Source organism: Micromys minutus, assembly GCF_963924665.1.
Source record: "Micromys minutus genome assembly, chromosome: 4".
In the NCBI taxonomy this organism is placed as follows: domain Eukaryota; kingdom Metazoa; phylum Chordata; class Mammalia; order Rodentia; family Muridae; genus Micromys; species Micromys minutus.
This window is the reverse complement of record NC_137973.1, coordinates 60562294-60581953: the sequence shown is the minus strand read 5'-3', so window position 1 is coordinate 60581953 and position 19660 is coordinate 60562294. Positions and strand designations below refer to the sequence as shown.

The following is a 19660-nucleotide window of genomic DNA, read 5'->3' as shown; positions in this document are numbered from 1 at the left end:
CTATGTAGCCTTGGCTGTGCTGGAACTAACTCTATAGACCAGGCTGGCCTAGAACTCAGAGAGCTACCTGCTCCTGCCTCAGGAGTGCTAGGATTTAAAGCATGTGCCACCCATATCCCCAGTGTTTGTGTGTGTGTGTGTGTGTGTGTGTGTGTGTGTGTGTGTGTGTATTTGTGAGTGTCTGGGAGTGGGAGGTTGTCCTGTGGAGGCAAGAAAAGGGCATCGGATACTTTGAGCTGGTGTTGGGGAGCCATTTAAACTTAAATCCAACATAACACAGCACTGGGTCAATGCAGATGACAAAATTTTATTGCAGTTAAGCAGATACTGATTTATCAGGGCTGCAGAACAGACTTGGGAGTTGAACTGTGACCCTAAAGAGAAATTGCAATAGATTTAAAGGCTGAGACCACAAAGTGGGGGAGGGGTCATAGCATTGTCCAACCTTATTTTGCCATAAGGGTTGAGCAAGGGGGTTTTCACCAATCAGGTTAGGGTAGGTTGGTCCTAGGCCTTGGGAGATGAATGTAGTTTGACCTTGCCAGCAAGATAGAGAAGTTGTCCTTGAGATGTCTGGACTCAGACAACTGTTTCTTTGTAATAGAAGCTGTTCAGGTATTGGGAAGTCCCCAGCCTTCCTAGGGCCTAAGACCTTAAATTTAATTTCTCACTATGATTAAATGAAGTTGAAATGAAATAGTAATACTTAAAATAAGTTTCCTTTGCTTGTCCCAACACTGGGTAAAAAGCAATTGGGAACCACCTTCATGTGGACTCTCGGAACTGAACAGGGGTCCCCTGGAAAAACAGCAAGTACTTTTTACCACAGAGCCATCTCTCCAGACCTAGACTTTTATTTTTGATACCTTAAACTGTATCATGGGATGGAGAAATTCTAAATTTGTCATAACTCTTTGGGGTTCTACATGTTTCTTATATTTGAATGCTGTGTTTTTCTTTATATCTGGGGAATTTTCTGCTAAGTAGATTCACTGTATCTTCAGTGTTTATCTTCCTTCCTTCTTATGTATGCTTACATTTGATCATGTCCCAGAATTTTTTCCCTTTTTAAAAATTCTTTATTGGATATATTTTATTTACATTTTAAATGTTATCCCCTTTCCTTGTTTCCCCTCCATAAATGCCCTTTCCCATCTCTTCTCCCCCTGTTTCTTTGAAGGTTCCACCCATCCCCTCCCACCTCTCTGCCCTGACATTTCCCTACACTGGGGCATTGAGCCTTGGCAGGATGAAGGACTTCTCTTCCTTCAACAAGGTTATCCTCTGCTATATATGCAACTGGAGCCATGGGTTCGTCCATTTGTACTCTTTGGATAGTGGTTTAGTCCCTGGGAGCTCTGGTTGGTTGGTGTTGTTATTCTTATGGGGTTATAAACTCCTTCAGCTCCTTCAAACCTTTCTCTAACTCTTCCACTGGGGACCCTGTTCTCAGTTCAATGGTTGGCTGTGAGCATCTGCCTCTATTTGTTATAATCTTACAGAGTCTCTCAGGAGACAGATATATCAGGCTCCTGTCAGCATGTACTTCCTGGGATTAGCAATATAATCTGGTTTTGGTGGCTGTATATGGGCTGGACCTCCAGGTGGGGCAGTCTCTGGATGGCCTTTCCTTCAGTCTCTGCTTCAAACTTTATTTCCTTATTTCCTCCTGTGGATATTTTTGTTCCCCCTCTTAAGGACTAAAGCATCTACACTTTGGTTTTCTTTCTTCTTGAGCTGCATGTGGTATGTGAATTGAATCTTGGGTAATCAGAGCTTTTGGGCTAATATCCACTTGTCAGTGAGTCCATACCGTGTGTGTGTGTGTGTGTGTGTGTGTGTGTTTGTTTGGTTTTTGTTTGTTTGGTTTTTGGGGGGTTTTTTGGGGGTTTTTTTTGTTTGTTTGTTTTTTGGTTTTTTGTGTGATTGGGTTACCTCACTCAGTGTCTTAGTCAGGGTTTCTATTCCTGCACAAAACATCATGACCCAAGAAGCAAGTTAGGGAGGAACTATTTAGCTTACACTTCCACATTGCTGTTTATCATCAAAGGAAGTCAGGACTGGAACTCAAGCAGATCAGGAAGCAGGAGCTGATGCAGAGGCCATAGAGGGATGTTGCTTACTGGCTTGCTCCCCCTGACTTGCTCAGCTTGCTTTATTATATAACCCAGATCTACCAGCCTAGGGATGGAATTAGCAACAGTGGGCTGGGCCCCCCCCCCCCTGTTGATTACTAGTTGAGAAAATGCCTTACAGCTGGATCTCAGGGAGGCATTTTCTCAACTGAGGCTCCTTTCTGTGTGGTAACTCCAGCTTGTGTCAAGTTGACACAAAACCAGCCAGTACACTCAAGATGATATTTTCTAGTTCCATCCATTTGCCCAGAATTTTTAACTACTTCATTTAGACTTATTTTCCCCCTACTGTCCTCTATTTCTGAGTCTTTCCTCTATCTGTTCTTTCCTTTGCTTGGCCAAGTGTGTTGCTAATGCCATTCCATGTGCTTTTATTTGATTCACTTGCTTCTTTTTCAACATTTCTATTTGGTGGGTTTTGTTTAGTTTCTGGGAGAATAGGTTTGTTGTTTTCTTTCTATGATCTCAATTTCTATGCTGAATTCTTCTTTTGTTTTGGTAACTTTTTCATCCATATTGCTTATTTTTTCCTTTGTTGCATTCTTCTTCTGTGTTGCTTGCTTTCCTCTCCGGGTGTTGAGCAAAATATGTTTGCTTCTTTGTGCCCTCCTTCAGATCACTGAGCATTTTTACCAGAAAACTACTGAAATTTTCATTAAGCAGTTTGCTTATTTCAGTATCTTTGAGTTCAGTACCTGAGGTTTTCTAGGAGTCTTTTTTATCATATTTCTTGAATTCCTGTGTTTCAATTTGAACTTTTCCTTGTTTGGTTATCCCTTCTGGTGTTTTGGCATGGGATCTTGCTGAGCAGATAACTGAGCAGTCTCAGTCCCCAGGACTGCCCACAAGGATATAGTAAACAGCAGTGTCAGCAACATCTGCCCATGCAAAAAGAAGAAACACTTAAAATTTATCACCAGTGACTATATGACTCTTGGAAGTGAATAAATGAGAGAAAGGAAGGTGACATGGAAAAGGAAGAGGCAGAGAAACAAGGCTAAATAACTGAAAGGAAGAAAAGAGTAGGGTGACATTGACGGGAAGAGAAACCAAGGCATCTCAATGGTGTAAGTGCCAAAAATGAAAATTAGATAAATGTAAAAGGGAGCGAAAAGTAAAGCCAACATTTCTGATGTTTTCGTTCCCTTTGTGGGCTTCCCATGCTCTTTCTTTATTTCTGTCTTTGGGTATAGTGTATTTTTTTTTATATTTTGACTCTGCTTCATCGGCTCCCACAGAGGCAACTCTAACCTTCCATCTCATTCATGCACAAACCCTTCATTCACACATTGTATATTTCTTTATCTACAAGGGTAGATCCCTGCAGATCCTTTAGTGCTATAAATAATAGGAAACTATTAAAACCTTTTCTCCCACTTAGTCGAATGATTGATAACTGAGACATTTTACCTAAGAATTGCACAGTGGTTATTGAACAGCAAAGCAAGGAAATCAAACAAGTCACTGGACTTGACAGAAAGATCATTTCATACCAAGAAGCCTTTATTATATAGGATGTAATGAGCAGCTCCAAACATCACTGTATGAATAGTATTTGTGTAAGTTTTGAAAAATTGTCAGATTTATAAGTACTATTAACTTTGACTAAACAAATTGTATTATAGGCCTTAGAAAAGAAATGAATTTTAAAGGAACTTAATTCTAGCAATGGCCATTTATATTTGAATATTTCTTATAAATTACCCAGCATAATCTAAAATGTGAGCAACAGAGCTTATAAACATCTGTAAACTGTATTTTCTTGGCCTAGGTACAAACTGGAAAACTCTATTCTAAACCTCAACAGAAGAGTATTTGCAAATCATAAATTTTAAAACATGTTTCAGTATATTATGTTCAGACAGCCCAACAGCAGCAATAGTGCTTTTAGGAGTTAGCCTTCATCTAGGTAAAATGCTCTGTCCATACTCTAAAGGAAGGTATAACTTACCTAAGAGTCATCAGAATTAGTTTAAATCAAAATCTTTTATTTTTCCCTTTTACTACAGGAATAAAAAATGTTATGATATAAAATATATGTCTCGGTGGCCAAAGAACTTGGTGTGCAAATCTGATAACCTGTATTTGGTTATATACCTCACAACCCACATTCTAAAAAGCTACAGTAGCAGGTGCAGCTGTTGTCTTAGCATGACCCTCCTGGGAGATGGGCAGCTGAGACAGGAGAATGTCCAGCTTGGGGGTCAGTTAGCCTGGTGTATGCAGCAGTGACTAACACCAGAGACCCTGTCTTAAACAGGGCAGTGAGGGGAACTTGAAGCTATCTTCTGACCCCATACTCATGCTGTACACTCATGCTCACTTCCGCATACAGACACATAGACTAAAACAAAGCATAAGTATGTGCAGAGGAAGACAGGACACTGAATTGAATCTTAACAAAAATATGTTTAGGATGAAGAATATACGAGTGAAAAAGGTTTGGGTCAGTTCCTATGAGGAATTGGATACAGTTAATGAGAGGTGACTGGAAGGATTCAGGAATGTGGGAAAAGTACTAGGAACCATGAGACATGATCTTATAATGAGGCATCTGGCACAGTGTTTACCAACAACACAGAACAGGGAGATTGGAAGCCCTTGGAGAAGAATGAGGAAGGACAGGAGTCTAAATTCATAACTGTAATGGTAAATTATGAATGGTAGGTTCTAGGTTGCAAACTATAAGCCCAGAGAACCAAATGTACAAGTAATTCAGAGACTTTCAAAATTCATAACTCCTTAGTAAATAAAGATAGTTATGTGTCCTCTTATGTATAAAACCAAGAAGGTGACAAGAAATTTTTCAAAGCAACCTTTCTTTTGAGAGGTTGAGTGGAATAATGGAGTGGATTGAGTGGAAAAAGAGAAGACCTTAGCAACAAAGACCTTAACAAGTAACTCCCAATTTCTTTTTCTCATTTTTCTCTCTCTCTCTCTCTCTCTCTCTCTCTCTCTCTCTCTCTCTCTCTCTCTCTCTCTGTGTGTGTGTGTGTGTCTCTCTCTCTGTGTCTCTCTGTGTCTCTCTGTCTCTCTCTTTTAATCTCTGTGTAACTTCAATGGATTAAAAAACAAAAACAAAACAACAACAAAAAAAAAAAAAAAACTATGATGTCTGTAGGCAGCCTCACCATGATCCCTGGAGCTCACTCTACAGAAGTTCTTTGCTCTGAGCCATTAAGTATATTACTACAAAGTCAAGAAATGTTTGGTGGGGGAGAAATACTAGTTAGTTCTGCTTGACTGAAATACATTTCTCTTTTTACTATATATAGTTAGGAAACTGGAATATTACCAGCTTCTGATGTCTCTTATGTTTCTAGTCTTTTTTGTTGATTATTTTTGTGGCAGTTAGGGTTGAGCTTAGGGTACTTAGGGGAACCCTACCACTGCTTCTTGCTTTATTATTTTGAGACATGTCTCATTAACTTGCCCCCAAAGACCTTAGAACATGAGATCCTCCTGTCTCAGCGTCCTGAGTAGCTGGGACTGCAGACCTGTGCCAACACTTCTGTTTTCATGCTTGGACTCTTTGTCAGCTTCTCTTGCTATTTTTTTCTTCTGACAGATAAGGATAGGATTAAGGTTAGAGAATGGTTTGGATTTTGTTTTTTTTTTTTTTTTTTTTTTTTTTTTTTTTTTTTTTTTTTTTTGTTTGCTTGGTTTTTAAGAAAAATTTAAATCCTGACAAGTCATAAGTATCACAGTTGAATGTAGATACAATATGATAGCCAGCCTCATACAAAGACAAATTTAAATTACTATTTTTACTAAATAAAATGTATGAATGTATACTTGCAACTATTTAAACTGCTGTAAAAAACTAATATATTGAGGCCAATAGAATATGAACATCACACAGTTGGTTTTATAGTAATTAAGCTTATGCCAATTAGCACAGAGCCTTAGGAATGTGGTTATAAGAGCCACACTGCCAAATGCATCTTCCCTCCACCAGCTATAAGGTGATTGTGACTAAGTTATGTAGTCTCTTCTCTTCAGTTTCTTTATACTTTGAATATCAGTATAATTAAAACTTTGACCTGTTAGCATGAGCTAGTTAATAAATTTTACTTTTATAAATGACCATTATAAAATTAGTTAAAGCTTCATTTATTTGTTGGTTTTCAGGGTTAGCACTGTATTTCATTTTTGAGATAAAGAAAAATAAAATGGAAGAAATTAATCCTTACAAGTTATTTCATATTGAAGTAAAGGTGTTTTGTTTGTTTGTTTGTTTATCAAGGGTTTTTTTTCTCCTCCAAAAGAAAGATATGTTGTCCAACTCAATAAAGGAACAAGGCCATGGAGAATTTGATTTTTCATAAACAAGATTAAGTTGTTTTCTATTCCACAAATAAATTGATCAGCCCTGCAGAAGGGATAGGTATGATACCATAGGTTTTTCAAAAGAAGCTTGTGGTCCCATACTGTCTGACACGGTGAAATTGCAAGTTGTTGTAAAGACCTTCAGTTAGGGGTTTCTGTTTCTTTGTGTTGTTTTTATTTTTTCAACCACAGAATAGCTTATGTTATAATACAAAGACAGTTAAACACCTCATCGTTGAAGATATAAAACTAAATATTTTAATATTAAGATTTTGCCAGCTCCTTTCAAAATTGATTTATATTAAAGTTAAGCCAAACTACAAAAGCATTTTGTAATTTTTAAAATATCAAATTTTGGTCAAAAAATATTATTACTTAATACTAACTTCTATACAGGATTGCTAGCTTCTTGGAGTTAAAAGTATAGTCATTTATTTAATACATTATTGACACCAGGAAAATTTTGTTGAATTGATTTTATTGGGCAAACGCATTTTTGAAAGCAGTAAGAATGTAAGTGGCAGCTGAAAGTAGCCTTGTTCTTACTTGTCTATTTATATGTTTATTTTTGTCTGGTAGGAACAGAAGCGATCATTTTGACACAGAACATTCTTAGTTTAATTCTGACACCTCTGAATTTTTGAGAGCTTCTCTGGAGCTCTTACAAATCTGTACATTGTATCTACATCTATATGTGTAAAAATATATGTATGTATGCATATATTTGATATAAGATATTTTAATTATGCTAAAATGTTTTAAGAAACAAATTTTGTGTAAAATTTAACCTATTAGACACAACTAAGGGAAAAATAGAACTGTCTGGAGATCTGATAACTACTAACTTTCCTTGGATGTAATGAAAGCTGAATTAATTACTGACTAATGAACATAGAATCTGCAGAGCAGAAATGGTCAAGTTGGCAATTTAATAGTGTATGTGAGAGGGGGCTGGAGCGATGACTGCTCTTCCAGAGGTTCTGAGTTCAACTCAAGCAACCACTTGGTGACTTACAACCATCTATAATGGGATCCAGTGCCCTCTCCTGGCATGCATGAAGACTGAGTACTCATATGCATAAAATAATTTAAGTAATAAGAAGAATAGCATATGTGAGAAATAATAAGGAGAAAAGAGGAACCTTTGAAGACCATTTTTTAAGTAGAAGAACTAAGTTATCTGACTACATGGATTCTCAAAAGTCAAATATTTATCCCCAAAATTTGATCATCCTAGGATATTAAAAACAATAAACAGTCTCAGATTGCTTAAAATTCCAGACTGATTTCAGAGCACTTAATTTTCAGCCATCTAAAATCCTCTGGCTCAGCCTTAAAAAACTTGCCCTTCAGTTTGCCCACAGACATAACTGCTACCCAAAGATAGTCAGTGTCAGTCTTCTGGAATAAGGAATTTACCAAATCTCCTCTGCCAGGCAATTGCCGACTGGTAAAACACTAAATACAACAATAGCTTAAAGTGTCTGGAGTCATTTTGAAGGGAGATAGCAAATGCAGAAACATTTATTCAAGAAAATCTACTGTACCTTCATAAAAACAGTGTTTTAGCATTTGAGTGACACCACACTCTGTCTTAGTCAGGTTTTTTATTCCTGCACAAAACATCATCAACCAAGAAGCAAGTTGGAGAGGAAAGGGTTTATTCAGCTTACATATCCACATTGGGGTTCATCACCAAAGAAAGACAGCACTGGAACTCAAGCAGGTCAGGAAGCAGGAGCTGATGCAGAGGCCATGGAGGGATGTGACTTACTGGCTTGCTTCCCCTGGCTATCTCAGCCTGCTTTCTTATAGAACCCAGGTCTCCTAGCCCAGAGATGGCACCACCCACAATGGGCTGGGCCCTTCCCCCTTGATCACTAGTTGAGAAAATGCCTTACAGCTGGATCTCATGGAGACATTTTTCAACTGAGTCTCATTTCTCTGTGATAACTCCAGCTTGTGTCAAGTTGACACAAAACCAGCCAATACACACTCCATCATTGTTCCCCATCATGGTGCTTCATTAGAATCTCCAGTGTCTGATATAGAACTAGAATTCCACCTGGAAAGGTGTTCTCCAATGTCTCTCTTCCCCTTTACTCCCAGAACCTTTGCAGAGCTCTTTTCTGTATAGGTGTGGCCAGTGGGACCAGGCCTGTATCTCTTCAGCCAGTCTCCACTGGCAAAGGGAGTATAATTCATAAAAGGGGCACATAAAGGAATCAATGTAGTTTTATGGTACTTTTTTAAAACTACAACAAGCTGGACACACACACACCTTTAACCCCAGCATTCAGGAGGCAAAAGCAGGCAAATCTCTTATGCGCTTGGGGTCATCCTGGTCTACAAAGTAAGTCCCTGTCTCAAAAAAAAAAAAAAAAAAGTCATTGAAGAAAATCATACTTAGAGAATGGAGAAGTGATTATTGGGGAGCCTGTATGGATCTAAGTTAGATCCTCTACACATACGTTATGGTCATGTATCTTGGTGATCTTGTGGGACACTAGCAGTGGGAGCAGAGCCTGTCTCTGACTCTTTGTCTGCTTTGGGCACCTTTTTCTATCTAATGGGTTGCCTTGTCCAGCTTTAATATGAGAGGATGTTTCTAGTTTTGTTGTTAACTTTGTTATGCCATGTTTGATTGATATCTGGGGGGAGGTCTGTTCTTTTATGAATGGAAATGGAGGAGTGGATCTGGGGAAAAGGGGAAGTTCAGGGAGGGACTAGGAGAAGAGGAGGGAGGATAAACTGAGGTTAGAATGTAACATACAAAAAGAAGAGGAGGAAGAAAAAGAAAGCAAGAAGGAAGAGGAACCAAAGAACTTAATAAGCTTTTCTTATGCAAATTCTAGCGTTGAAAATACAGTATCTGGACATAAATAAACTACAACTATAAAATCTCAAGATCAGTCAGGAAGCTGTAGTGTGAAATAAAATAAAATGAAGCCCACGCGTAGTAGACAGGAAAGGTTAATAGAGCAAAGAGGGATGTTGACCTGTTTAGAAATAGTTCTTTGGAGAAAATCCAATCTGTGTAATCAGGATATCACCAGTTCAGTTCATAAGAATCAGTAGCAGCAGCTCAATCTACTGGCAAACACTATTCATGAATCAGCAATGGCAGGTCAATCCAGAAAAAACCATGAGGCTCTGCTAATTGGCCTGAGTCTGCGGAAGCAGCAAGTAGCCGCTAGAACACCACCAGAAGTTTTTTGGTGCATTTCTTCATGAAGTCACAACAAGCAATTACCAGCAAAGAAAGGTATGGCTAGTGTCATCAGCGAAGACCAGCATCTGCAAAGCCCAATGACGACCAGCAAAGAGTGATAAGGTGAACCAGTGCCACTGTCTGTTGGGTTATATTTATACGTGTTCTCTCAAGCATCCATTCAACAAACATCACAGGCTTTTTCCAGGCAGCTTCCAGAAAAACACCACGTGTGTGTGTTCTCAGCAAAACATCCTCCCATGTGTCTGCTTCAGCAAAACATCCTCTCATGAGACAGCTTCCAGAACAGAACATCACATGACACAACTGAGTGTCCAAAGAATTAGAGACCAAAATTTTCCTCTTCAGAAGATATAATATTTGAAATAAAATTTCTACAACTTGATGAAAAAAAATGTAAGATATATACATTATTAGGCAAATCTACTTATGATAAGCATGAGGAGATAAATGTGTTGGATAAAGTGCTGAAAGTTAGAAATCCCTGAAAGCAATTAGAGAAAAACAACTCACCACATACAAAAGAGCTCAGTGAAACTAACAACTGATTGATTAGACATTACCAGGTAAGTAAAGAGACTGGCTGAGAGAGATCAGAGGCCAGTGGACTGGCATGCAAGTGAAGCTGGAAAACTTCACCTTGAAACTAGTAAAGCTCAATTCACAAGCTACTGCACTGTTCAAATGTATTTCTCTTTTATTTCATGTACAGCATCCTGGCATGGGTACTGCAGTAAATTCGACTTCCCCATTATGACCTCTAGGGGTTTGTCTTACCAAAGATAAATCCAGTCTTAGTGTTTACTGCTGTAGCCATTTGTATCCTCTGATATTTACACAATGGTTTGTCTGCATATTTGTATGTAGTATTTTAAAAAGTGCCTTCTTTTTATTAGGTTTGTGGAACCTGACCCTTTTATTCGTGCTTTCTAAAGTATGAAAGTGATGCCATTATTTCAAGGATTTTTCTCAAAAATCTTATTTAAAGACTAACCTTTAACTTGTTATCATTAAAGATTTTGAGGACAGCAAGATGGCTCAAACAGTAAAGCTCTCTGCCTGTTACGCAAGCCTGGTGACATAAGTTTAGTCCCCAGAACTGAAAAAGGTGAAAGGACCACCACTCTCTGATGACCAATCGTGTACCATGTATGACCATACAAATATCACGGACACACACACACACACACACACACACACACACACACAATCACACACATTCACACATATCAATAGAGAAAGTTTTAAAGGGTTTTGAATCATTTGGGTTGCTCTTATATTTCTTCTGTGTATGTCTTCAATCATGAACAAACAAGGGCTGTCGGTGCCTTGCTGAGAACATTCTCTAGTAGTCCTGTGTAACCCTAAAAGGAGCTGTCTATTTGACAAATGGGCAGTGGAGTCTTACACACAAAGAAAGTCTGACAGAAACACAGATGATTAATGTGAGATCAGGGAAAGCTCCATCTGCATTTCTGCTTCAGTTTACTGTTAGTGTGTGAAGTAGATTTTCTTATTCCAGTCCTGCCAGGTAGATTTTCTTCATACTTGATGGAAGGCTTAGGGTCTCTTTTCTTTCTTTCTCCTCTACTTTTTTGACATTTTAACGTGGATTCCAGTCACTATACGCTATGGAACTATACAAGTCTACAGTTAGCTTTACCTCATTTACATTTTTGCACACGATGAAAATAAGTTTGTACAATGTTCCTGATTGATGAGAAAAGATGATTGATAAACTGAGAGGAAAGATAAGTAAAAAGTAAGAATCATACTGATGTTCAGTTTTCTCAGTTAATGAGTTAAATGTTCTTCTGTAAAACAAAATATTACCATACCCTTTGATTTTCAGAGATGAAATATATAAAATGTATCTGAAAACTGAGGTATTCATCATTGACTAGAAGCTAGCTGTGCAAGGGGATGAGGGTGTGGCCCCACAGAGCTGCCGCAGCTGAGTGTAACCAGCACTGGCAGCTTCCTGACTAGAGGTTGTGATGGAAGTTAATCAAGGTAGTGCTGTGCCCTGTACATAGCAGGTGCTCCATTAGTGCTATTGACGTCATAGTGACCCTGGCGGTAACAACATCAGAAACAGAAGGACCACAAAACTCTGCAGATAGAGAGAGCTCAGCCCTGGGGCCACTAGACCTTGCTAGTTTAGCACAGCCCATTTCCTCCCCATGCTTGCACGTGTCATCCCTGAATTGTTTGAACCCTATTCGGCGCGTTGTAGGAATCTGATGTTTTCATAGAACTGTACTTTCGAATACACATTTTTGGAGGGCATTTTCCTAGTAACCCTTTCTTAGTTGGCCACACTGAACAGTACCATAGTGAGGTGGCAAAATTTAGTAATCTTTAAATCTGGCTTATATGTTCGCATTTGTTCATTGGACTTATTTTCTCTAATTTGAAAATATATATATATTTATATTGGTTTGAAAATATTGAATTTGTAATATATTCTACTTATATGTATTTACATATGTAATATTTATATCTAATATACAATATAATGTAATATAACATATTAATAGAATCAGGCTGCAATAACTACAGCTTGTCCAAATTTATTTGTTCTACCTTGCTATCTCAGTGGCAACTCAAGGTGGCTCCCACAGGATCCTGGCTGTCGCTGCACCTAGACTCACGGTTAACTAACTCCTGGCTGGAGTTAAGTGCTCCAACACCTACCTCTTCTGAAGACTCCAGGCACATTCATAAACTTAATTCATTTTACAAGGATATTAAGATAAATACCTCTTTTATCTGATCTGGGTGCTTTGTTCAAATTAAACCCACAAAATATAGGTAAAAGGAAAACAACCAAACTTTAGAAACTTTCAAGCACTACTCAAAACCCAAAGTACAACAAGTATGTAGATAACAATTGATTCTAAAGTTAAAAAAAAAAAACTTTAAAAATAAACCAAAACCACTATCAACATTCTCGAACAGTAAAGAAGTCAAGATGAGGACACAAGACAACTGCAACTAAATCAAATCCTCAGACGCTGCTGTGGAGGGAAATGGCTCCATATCAGACAAGGACATCTCACACGTTCTAATGTAGTATTGGGTATCATGGAACATAGAAAAGAATGAAGAGCTGATAAACGTAAGATTAATCCAAGCAAATTGCCTTCTCTTTAAATCCGTGTGGTATCTCTCTGGTCTTTATATTGTTAGAACCTAATAAGAGCCAGAAATGTTTGCAAAATTTCAAAGGATTATTCTATTATTCAGGTTTTCATTGCCATCATGAAATACCAGTGACAGGATGAAAAGAAAACATCTTTTACTTAGCTAATGATTTTAGATCCTAAAAATCCAAATGAACTGATAGAGGTAGGTTAATTAATGTTCCACCGTGGCTGGCTTACCTGAAGGTAGAAGAAGGCAGTTTCAGGAGCAACAGCTACAGGATAGAAGGGATCCAAGCAAAGCTTGGTTGAAACAAGGACCAAGCTTTTCCTAACAGTTCTTTTGACAGAATTAATAATTGATTTTTAAAACAAATTCCCATTAAGTTCTACCTATTAAAGCTTTACCTCCTGGTACCATACTAAAGACCATGCCCTCAACAAATAAACCTTTGAAGAAATAAATATTACAACCACAGAAGTGGATTGGAAACACTAAGAACTAGCATAATGTTCTGAATTGTAGAAAGATTGGGCAATAACAATGCTCTTGGAATATACGGTTGGGTATACATGGGGATTTTCTGGAGCTCTGACTTCTCAATAGACTTTTGCTCTTCAAAAAAAGTAATCCTATTTCAAAACTTTGTTTTCCTGATGAGAGTAACAGGAAACATTTACAGTCTCAGTACTGTTTTGACAGGAAGCTATGCAAGAGCCCCCACATAAGTCTGCATAGCTAACAGAGGCTTAAAACAGAGATCAGAACAGCAGTGGCTGAGAACAGTAACTACTCATCCTCCAGCCAGCTGAGCTTGAACTGTTAAAACTTTAAATTCATAGACCATGTTCACCGAGTGACCAGGAAGCCTGCTTCATGAAGCAGGAGAGCAGCAGAAAGGGGGCTCTGCAACCAGGCTCTCAGAGGAGAGAAAGGAAAACATCATGTGGCTTTTACATAGGTACCTTGGTGCAATTCGAGGAATCTGGAGAGTGAATGGAGGTGAATGATCTGTACCTACATCTTACAAATCAATGATCTAATTGGGGATTTAGTCAGAGCTAAGCCTACAAGAAACCAGTAAGTGCTTTCTCTATTCTTGAAAGGAATAAACAATATGTCAATCCAAAGGAACATTCCCATTGTCTGAACAATGGGAATTTGTTCTGTGACACAAATTTATTATCTTATATTCTTGGAGATCAGGACTCTAGTGCACAAAGATACGATCCTTTCAGAGATTCTAGTTCTGTCCCTTTTCTCCTGTGTCACAGGCTGCCTCTATTCACTGCTCATGGTTCCTCCCTCCATCTTCCAATCAGGAACACAGGATCTCACCAACTCTCCGTTATAGGTTCTGTTAGATCAGTCCATGGGGTATGTCAGGGTAGCCTTCTCAGAATCAAGGCCTCACTTGCTCCTGCAGACTACCTCTTCCATGTAGATTATGTACTCATGAGCTGTGGACATTGTCATTAGTGTTTACTAAATGATTACCAGAGTGTGTGCCCAGTTATTTGGAGAAGATGTTGTGAGATCATTGTTGTTACAAGTATTTACATGTTTCTTATGTCCATATCTTGGTTTGTCTTTTTTTTTTAAGGATGTTGAAGAACCACAAAACCACTCTGGCGAACCCATTGGAGATGACTACAAAAAGATGGGAACACTTTTTGGTGAACTGAACAAAAACCTCCTCAACATGGGCTTCACACGGATGTATTTTGGAGAACGAATTGTGGAACCAGTAGTAGTCCTTTTCTTTTGGCTTATGCTATGGTTCCTGGGCCTGCAAGCCCTTGGACTAGTAGCTGTTCTTTGCCTTGTCATTATTTATGTACAGCAGTAAAACATTGGACATTTGGAGCCACGTATGTAACTGATAGAGCTATATATATACTTTGGCTGTTTGAAAGCCAAAATAGTTTGACATATTTCATGTTGTGTCCTGGCTATTTTGTAATTTAAATTATAAATGGGTGTTCTTTCAAACTCAACTCTTTGTTATAACAAGGATGAATATATATTTTTGACTATATAGTAGCCTATTCAAACTTTTTTCACTCCTGTGATCTGTACCTACTTTTAGACACTGCTTCCCACACCAAATCTGAACATCACAAAACAGTGACAGGGTAGATAGCCTGGCATGGAGTTGCACGGAGATAGTGTAGTCCTTGTGAAGTTCCAATGGAAACACGGTGAAAGGAAAGTGAGGAATGTAGCTAAGAATAAGTTTGAACTGGAAAACTGTTCTACCTGCAACTCCGTAGAAAAATCCCATTTGGGGATATAGTTGTCTCTGTGTAGTCCAGAACACTGCTGTGGGAGTGATGACGCTGGTTCTTAACACTGAAAATAATATATTTATTATTGTTGGTAACGCTGTGGGGCTAGATGTAAGTTTTTATATGTTATACTCAGGTCTTCATGAGATTGTGAAGTTAGAGATGATTCTGGTGCTAACTTCTTTTTGGGACTTTCTACGGCTGGGAGCCTGGCATCTGGTCCCTCGCCGCTTGCATGGTTTTTCTAGAGACATTTTCAGTGCATTTTTTTCGTAAAAGTTCCTAATTTTATAGTTCTTTTCTAACAATTACTCTGAGTTGTAAAACAGTGCTTTTCTGTCATGGCATGGAGTTTTCTTCCCAAAAGAGCGATTTCTATCTTTAAAAAAAAAATCAAATAATTTTTTTTGATCTCTGTATTGAAGAGTACAAAAGGACAAAATAAAATAACATGTTTAAATTTAGAACTCAATAGCCACTTGTAATATTGTAGGATTAAAGCCAGTTGGCTAGCCGTGTTTCTAATGTCTAGTGTGGGGTTTTATTATACGGAAACAAGCATTTCTTTAAATACATTTTGAAAATGAAAAATGACTTTGATATTTTTGGTTTTGTTAAGGAACCTGAAATCTTATGCTTCTGTCTAAGAGTTACCTATTTGAACAAGGAAATTGAAATATAAAAGTAAGGTGGCGAGGCACTTTTGTTTGACTGGGTAGTAACTAAAAGTCCTGCTTAGTTAATTTAAAGTGTGTTTACTAGGCCACTTTGTAAAGTTCTTACTCATGGAATTTTAACCGTTATTCTGCAAGAAATTCTGAAGCAAAAAAATTGTGAGAACACTGAACTTGGCATTCTGAAATCACTAATCCTGCAAAAAGAATAAGAAGTCAGGAGCACAGACTTTATTGTGCATCTATATATTGTATGTAAACATAGGCTTTTAAATTTGGGCTTTTCAAAAACCAAAATTTGTACTATATCATTTTTAAAATTGTATTTATGATACTTTTCACATCACCTTTTCAAGCTGAGTATCGGTGTCAGGTGTTTGGAAAAGGCCCACTTTGAATACAGTAGGATTGTAAGGTTCCAACAGAATCCATGAAGTTTTGCATATGTGCACAAACTGCGAATGACTACGTTCTTCCCTACCGCTGCCGGGAAAGCCAGCTTCCTTCTGGAATGCTAAATAAAAGATGCAGTGAACATAATAGCAGTTCTACCGTGCTTCTTGTCATAAGTGCTTTAAAAGAAGTCTAGTGTGTATTATATAATACACCCACAACACTATGCATGTGCACACTGGTGTCAATGGGTATATATTATAGGGAAAAAAGGGTGTATTTGATATTTTTACCTCCACATACATTATGTATTAATATAATATGCCATCAAAGTTTTTGCTTAAAGTAGAAAAAAATACTTGATATAAAATATTTTCTCTTAATACATTAGAATGCATTTTATACTGTTAATCTTGAAGTGCAACATACTTTTTTGGTTTATGGTATAAAAATAGATTTGAAATGATTCAGAATTATTTCAGTTTTAAATGTAAGTAAAAAGATTCCTTATAAGCAAAAAAAAAAAAAAAAAAAAATGTTACAGTGCTTAGGTCATCAGACTGCCGGTGGGCACAGCACTGGTATTGCCAGCCTTGTGTTCAGAGAAAGTCAGGAACTAAAACCCAGTTGACCACACATAAGTAGATCCATTCTCTTTGAACTGAACAGTATTCTGTACGGCTCCTTTTCTTGTGTTAAGCTGCCATTCTTATGAGAACAGACTGCATTTGTCCACAGGAGCCACATGAACTGGCTCACAAGAGCCTATACTCTGTTTTTCTGCCTTCAGTAACATCAAATTGATAGATTAAGTTGGCTGTGGTGAGAATATTTACATCATAAAAATTGGCACCAACTACAAAAAAGGACTATTTTTTTCCTAAAGAGCCAGTTTTTTGCTTTTTTTTTTTTTTTTAAATCAGCATATTCCCAATCAGCCACCCTGGAGGCCACATTTCCATGGCTACCACAATCTTCAAAGAAAAGAAGACAACACGTGTTATGAAACCAGAGAGGCACCTGCTGCATGCCTTCACATACCCACCCAGAACCACTTCTGCATCTTTTCCATGTGGAGGCTGGACCACGGTTGTCTTTGAAGTATGTGTCTGACTGAACATTTTTATGAGAGAAAATCTTTCTGGGTTGCCAGTGAGCTGCAAATTCACAAAGGACAAGCCAAGAGATCAGGAAGAGAGAACCACAGTCTTTGGCCTAAGACCAGTTGAAATTTATAATCTTAAAAATAGTCAAATCTAGGCATTGAGAAATACAGATTTTCTTTGGCTTATAGCTTCTATTTAGGTTGTTTCACAAATGTTTGTTCATTACAGATCATTGAAACTACTTTAATTATTAGTTTTTGGCCTTAAAAAGAAAGCAAAAGAAAAAAATCAATTTATACTTTTAAACCTGTTAAAATTCTAATAAATGCTTGGCCAGGCACAACACACAAATTCAAGAAGAATACACAGGCTTTGGCAGTATTGGTGGATTTAGTGTACTGTAAATAAAAGTTTGGAAGTTCACCAGGGGTCAGACCAGCAGCCTGGTTTTGTATCAGTCCACACATCTACTTGTTGATATTTGCATACTAACAGCTCCATCTGTCTCCAGTTGAGAGCACTGGGCAGGCTAAAAGATCCCTCAGTTTAACTGCTTGCTTGCCTACAAAATTCCTCAAATATAGCACATCCAAAGTAGATCTCACCTTTCTCTGAAGTCTTCTCTTTGCATTCCCCTCCCTTCAGCACTGGCACAACCCTCTCCCTAACTCCTGAGTAAGAATTGTAAAGACAATTTTTAGCTCCTGTCTTTCCCGTGCTGCCCATGGATAACTAATCACTGAGTCCAACCTGTTTTGTTTCTAATGATATCTTTAATCTTTCTCTGTCTTTTCTTCCCCAGCCTCACTCACAGTCTACGAAGCCATCTTCACCTGCTAAAATTCTCCCCTGTGAGAATCCTAATTGGTCTCCCCACCTTCATTGCCCATTCTGTAGTTAGGTAAAATTTCTAAAATATGACTTTGATCTTTAGAATGGCTTCTTGTCGCTGTTATGGCAAAGCCGATACTCCATATAGTTATGTCTCCTCTCGTGCCCCAGTCTTCCGCCTCACCTTTCTATACCACTACCCTCTCCAGACTCAGCTACACTGAATGCTTTTGTCCCTTTTCTGAAAGAGACACACTTTCTTCTAGCACTTGGTTATGTGCCTTACCTTCTTTAGCCCCAACGCCTACCCCAACCATACCAGCCAACAACTACATGGAATACTCAACTTAAACATCAAACTTCCCCTTTCAATACAGCTTGGGGTGTGCAGTGTGCTTGGTTCCCTTTTTAAAGTAAATCCATCAACAGTGCTCATTGAATACAGCCTATGTTGGTTTCTTCCATTAGATAGTAGGCTTCACGTGAACAGAGACCATGTCAAATGTGTCTGTAGTTCCATTACCAGTGCCCACCAGAAGAGCTGGCTTATAATAGGTCCTCTAAAGAATTGTCAAGTGAGTAAATCAACCTCACTTATTCACATCCTCCATTAACAAAGAAGCTCAGGGATAGTGGCTTGTTTCTCTGTGGCAATATGTTTGCTGTGCATGGTCAAAGCCCTGGGTTCCTTCCTGGGCACTGAGAAGGAAAACAAAGGATAAAGACCTACAGTTGGTTGAACATTGTTGTGTTTTATACAAAAGCAATCAGACTGTTTTGTAGAGCCAGGTATGGGGGTGCTTCAGGGGCCCCATGCTGAGGCATCCCTTCCCCCTGAGGTTCAAGTCAAACTATGGGTATAGTGTAGTATGGAGTTTATTTAGAATATGGGAAGGGGAGTTGAGAAGGGAGGAGAGAGAGAGGGAGAGAAGAAGGAGAAGAAGAAGAAGAAGAAGAAGAAGAAGAAGAAGAAGAAGAAGAAGAAGAAGAGGAGGAGGAGGAGGAGGAGGAGGAGGAGGAGGAGGAGGAGGAGGAGGAGGAGGAGGAGGAGGAGGAGGAGGAGGAGGAGGAGGAGGAGGAGGAAGAGGAGGAGTAGGAGGAAGAGGAGGAGGAGGAGGAGGAGGAAGGGGAGGAGGAGGAAGAGGGGGAGGAGGAGGGGGAAGGGGTGAAGGAGAAGAGGAGAGCCAGCCCAGAACACATGGAGAGATGGAGGGGTAGGAAAGAGAGGGAGAAAGGGGTCTAGGAGAGAAAAGAGAGAGTAAGAAAGAGAGGAGGGGGCAAACAGCCCTTTTATAGGAAGCCAGGCCTACCTGGCTTATTGCCAGGTTAACTGTTGGGAGGAGGCTAGAAGGAATACTAACACACATCAGAACTCTTTGGTTCCAAAGCTTCTAATTGTGCATAAAGAAAATGGTGGCATGTGTGCAAACAGTATTTACTCACTTGACTGCTGTGGCTGTGTGTGTACACATATAGCATTGCTACCATGCATTCACATCTTTAGGGAAAATGTATTTTTGATACC

General features: G+C 38.6%; 1 protein-coding gene across 1 annotated transcript in view; it reads left to right on the top strand.

Moving 5' to 3' along the window:
- The window catches only part of FAM241A (family with sequence similarity 241 member A), a 29150-nt gene extending 12861 nt beyond the window's left edge, over positions 1–16289 (top strand). The window contains exon 2 of the mRNA XM_080916413.1: positions 14447–16289. Within this exon, the coding sequence (XP_080772539.1) occupies positions 14447–14692 (246 nt within the window). The 3' untranslated portion in view covers positions 14693–16289. The remainder of the gene's footprint in view (positions 1–14446) is intronic.
- The last annotated feature ends 3371 nt before the right edge of the window (positions 16290–19660 follow it).